The sequence below is a fragment of the Dendroctonus ponderosae genome, unplaced genomic scaffold, assembly GCF_020466585.1.
Source record: "Dendroctonus ponderosae isolate FM_Combo_2020 unplaced genomic scaffold, Dpon_F_20191213v2 Dpon_F_20191213_10, whole genome shotgun sequence".
NCBI lineage: Eukaryota > Metazoa > Arthropoda > Insecta > Coleoptera > Curculionidae > Dendroctonus > Dendroctonus ponderosae.
The window spans coordinates 2285003-2288817 of NW_026017111.1; the positions used below are offsets into that span (position 1 = coordinate 2285003).

At 49.9% G+C, this 3815-nt stretch overlaps 1 protein-coding gene across 1 annotated transcript in view; it reads right to left on the minus strand.

Moving 5' to 3' along the window:
- Positions 1 to 3452, minus strand: part of LOC125502794 (homeobox protein prospero-like) — a gene marked incomplete at its 3' end in the record, with an annotated part of 10048 nt that extends 6596 nt beyond the window's left edge. The window contains 2 exon segments of the mRNA XM_048662078.1: positions 1085 to 1381; positions 1525 to 3452. Of these exon segments, the coding sequence (XP_048518035.1) occupies positions 1085 to 1381; positions 1525 to 3333 (2106 nt within the window).
- Positions 3453 to 3815: the final 363 nt, after the last annotated feature.

The following is a 3815-nucleotide window of genomic DNA, read 5'->3' on the forward strand; positions in this document are numbered from 1 at the left end:
TGTTCCAAAAAAAATTATCTTATAATTCTGTAGCAGAACTGAGTCCAACGAAAGTCGACGAGTTTTCTTGTAAAATCGATATCTTATTTTTTTTTGCATAAAAGATTCAGTTGCCAGTAATTTACAGTAAAACGTTGGGAAAAAAGCGGTTTTTCTGTTTAGAGGCAGAGTTGTTTAGAAATATTGCCCTAAAAGTGAAGGAACCTCAGTTTTTAACCTCATATTTTACGTAAAGCTAAAAAATAATGCGATTTTTGCGTAGAAACCATTGTTTAATAGAAACGTTGTTTAAACTGGAATTACCTGAAAAATTAAAGGAACTTTACAAATCTTTAGAGCGGTGAGGGCGGCGAATTTCGGAAAAAATTTTTTAACTTTTGCGCTGGTTGTTTTTTCAAGATACTCCTAATTACTTTTGGTAAAAAAGTGAATAAAATTATTTGGTTTGCGTGCCAAATTCGAAGCTGAAATGGGTTTTCCAAAGTTCCGTTCACGGTTAGTTTAGAGGGGTTTAGGGTTGCGCAGCACTGCGCCAACTCTAAAGAGGCACTGAGTTACCCAGGCCCAGTGAGTATGAGGTTGATTAACTAGAATATTTCCTTCGTATGATGATCTGTCACCGTTTGAAGTGTGCAATTATCGAAAAATTTCAGCGGTAATTGGACAGTGTGCAATTATCACTCAACGATAATTGCGTTGTTTACAAAAAATATTTCACAGGTGTCTTTTCATGTTGAATTAGACATAAAATGTTGAATTAGACCTAAGATATTCAAATTATATTTAATAAACATCGTGCATCAAAATAAACAGATAATTTTGCATTCGAGCTTGTTGTCTTGTAAAAAATGCATTCGTTTATTTTCATATGGGAAGGAAAAAGCCCTCCTCCTTCGGAGTCGGGCGTTTTCGCCACAATATGAAAAGAAACTCATGCAGCTTTTAGACAACAAGCTTTCATGCAAAATTATCGGTAATTTTGAAGCACTTGTGCAATTACCCCCGAAAATTTGGCTTAGATTTAAAATTCTCCCATTAAAGTTAAAATTAAGTTTGGTATGTTTTTCGAATCAAAGTTACTGACCTGCATTGCCATGTGGTGGCCATGGCTTGGTCCATGGAAGAAGGGGCTGTAGGGTGAGAAAACCTGCGATTCGTGCAGGCCTGGATTGGGGATCGCCACCGACGTAGGAAGGGAGACTGGTAACATCGGTGGCGGCTGGTGATATGGGGGAGGCCGTGGAGAGGGGCATGTAGGGGCGCTGCCGCCACTTTGATCCATGGAGGCGGGGGACATCCCCATGCCCCCGTCTTGTCCCAGGATTCGGCTCACGGTGCGTGGCGTGATCCGGGTGTCCGTCACCTTGAAGGGCAGAAAATCCTGAATTATTTATTAAAACTGTTTTCACTGGGGCCCTTTTCAATATGCACGTTCGCTTTAAGGTTGGCGGCAATTCTGTGACGCTGAAGCCTTGAGTACCGCCAACCTCAAAGCGGGTGCTCAGAAGAAGCAAAGACTCTTACCTTATGGCGTTTCTTCTTCGGTGCCACCACCAAGCTAAGCGCCTCGTTCTGTTCGGGAGTATCCTGTTTCTGTACACAAAACGGATGGTTCATGCCATAAAGAGGCGCCTGACTAATGCCGTGGGGCGGCTTTGGGGGCTGAAACATTGGAGGTCGAATATGATGATCTGACGATTTGGGCATCGAACTGTGCATACTATGAACGGGCATTAAATGGGGGCCCGCATTTCCATTTACCATGTGATTTTGGTTGGGGGGCGGCGGCGCTTGCGACCGCTCCGCCACTTTCGTCCGCGGCGATTTCCTGTCCAGCAGCTGGGACGCCATCAGCAGGTCTTTGTTGAGCTGCTCGGCCGCGTTGGCCGCGTCCTGCTGCTTGCACCGTTTCTGGTGCACGAACCTCGAGAGGATCGAGTCGATTAAGTTGGATAGCGAGGCGGAGATTTCCGTTTTGAGCACATCGGCCAGCCCTTCGAGGTCGCTCCCTGTGGGCGTCGTAATGTTTCGCATCAGCTGCAGCCGTTCGGAGACATGCTCCGACTTGGGCGTGCTCTGCTGCATGGGCTGCGGCTGTTGCGCCTGCTGCTGCACCTCGTTGCTCATCGCCGCAGCGGCCGCCTCTTTGGCCATCCGGGCTTCCTGCTCCATCAGCAGCTTGTGGCCCAAGTACATGGCGGCTGCGTTGTTCATGTGATGGGGCGCGTGCAGCAGGCCGTTGTGGAACGGCCCGTGGGGGCCTGGCGGTCCCAGCTTCATCTTGCTTACCTCTTGCACTAGAGAGGGTGTCACTTGAGTGGGGGTTGGAGGGGACGTGGTGGTCACAGGGGAGGCCGCAGGCGATCGCTTGGGGCTGTGCTCACTGTCACTGGGGATCTCCTCGATCTCCTGGCTCTCCTCCGAGCCTTGCTCCACTCTGGTGCACAACTGCATGTACTTCTGCTGCATCTCAGCCAGCTGCTCCTGCATGGTTCTCAGCTGCGACTTGAGCAGGTTTTTCTCCACCCGCTTTTGCTTGATGGGTTCGGTTTCCTCCTCCTCGTCGTCGATATATCGGTCGGCGTTGCTGTCGTGCTGTTGCGGTTGGTAGAGTTTTCGCTTCTTGCAGCCGTTCACCTGCGGGGGGGCCGGACTGGACCTCATGCCCGACACGATGTTCTCCACTCGCGCCTTCTTGGCATCCTCCGGCTTCGCCGGACTGGCCGGCTCCACTTTGGGCGAGGGCAGCGAGTTGGTTTCCATTCCATTAATCGCGTCCTCCATCAGCTCGGCTTGCTGCCGATTGTCCACTCCAGCTTCAGCTAGACACTCCTTCATAGCGACAGCGGCGTCCGCAGCTTCATTCCGCTCGGGACTAACCTTTGGATCGTTGTTGTTGTTGTTAATGATGTGGTCCTGGGCGTTGCGCATGTCGTGCTCAAGGGCGAGCAGCTCGTGCTTGCGCCCCTGCAGGATGTCTCGCAGCATGTGATGCGCGAGAGCCTCCCCCGAAGGAGGACTGCCGTCACACCGAATCACCGAGTCCTCACTTTCGCCTCCGCTCTCCGACTTTTGGCGGGCCAGAAGCTCGTTCAGCATTTTTGCGGGTGCAAACCCCGGTCCGAAGAGACCGAACTGTTGGTGTTGGGTGAAAATGGCGCCGTATAAATTTCCACTGCTACCAAGAAAATTCGGACGCGAACTGAAGTTCGGGATCGAAGAGTACGAGTTACGCGGCTCGCCGGCGTCCACGCGTTGTCTGGTTCTTTTAGTTTTCTTCAAGAGCTTATCTGTGTACAAGCCAAACTCTGTCTCCTCCTCCGATGACATCATAGGTTGGGGCGTTATTGGTCGTCCAGGTGCCCCCTCCAGAAAGCCGAGTCCCCACTTTAAGAATACTTGCCCATGTCAATACCTGAAACGGAACAAAAGCGTCTCGTCACGGCTTCTGGCGAAAGGCGAGAGCTCGTTTTTGCGTTTTTCGATCACCTGCCTTTGCCGTCGACACAACTGTTGATGCTGCTCGAGCGCACACATGCGATGCGGCTCGCGCCAGCCCCACAACGTGTCCAAAGCGTCGGCTAATGATCCACGTTTGGACGCATTTTATGCTGGTAAATACCTTCTAATCCCCTTTACTTTTCCCAAAACTACCACTTCTTAATGCACTCGTCTGCCCTGCACAGGAGACCTGCGGATGCGACAGGACGTCGTATCCGCAAAAACAAAGTTTTCAGACATTAACCAATTTGTAAATTATAAATTAAAATCAAATCCTGGGTTCTTCAGTCATTTATTGTCTATTTATCAATTAA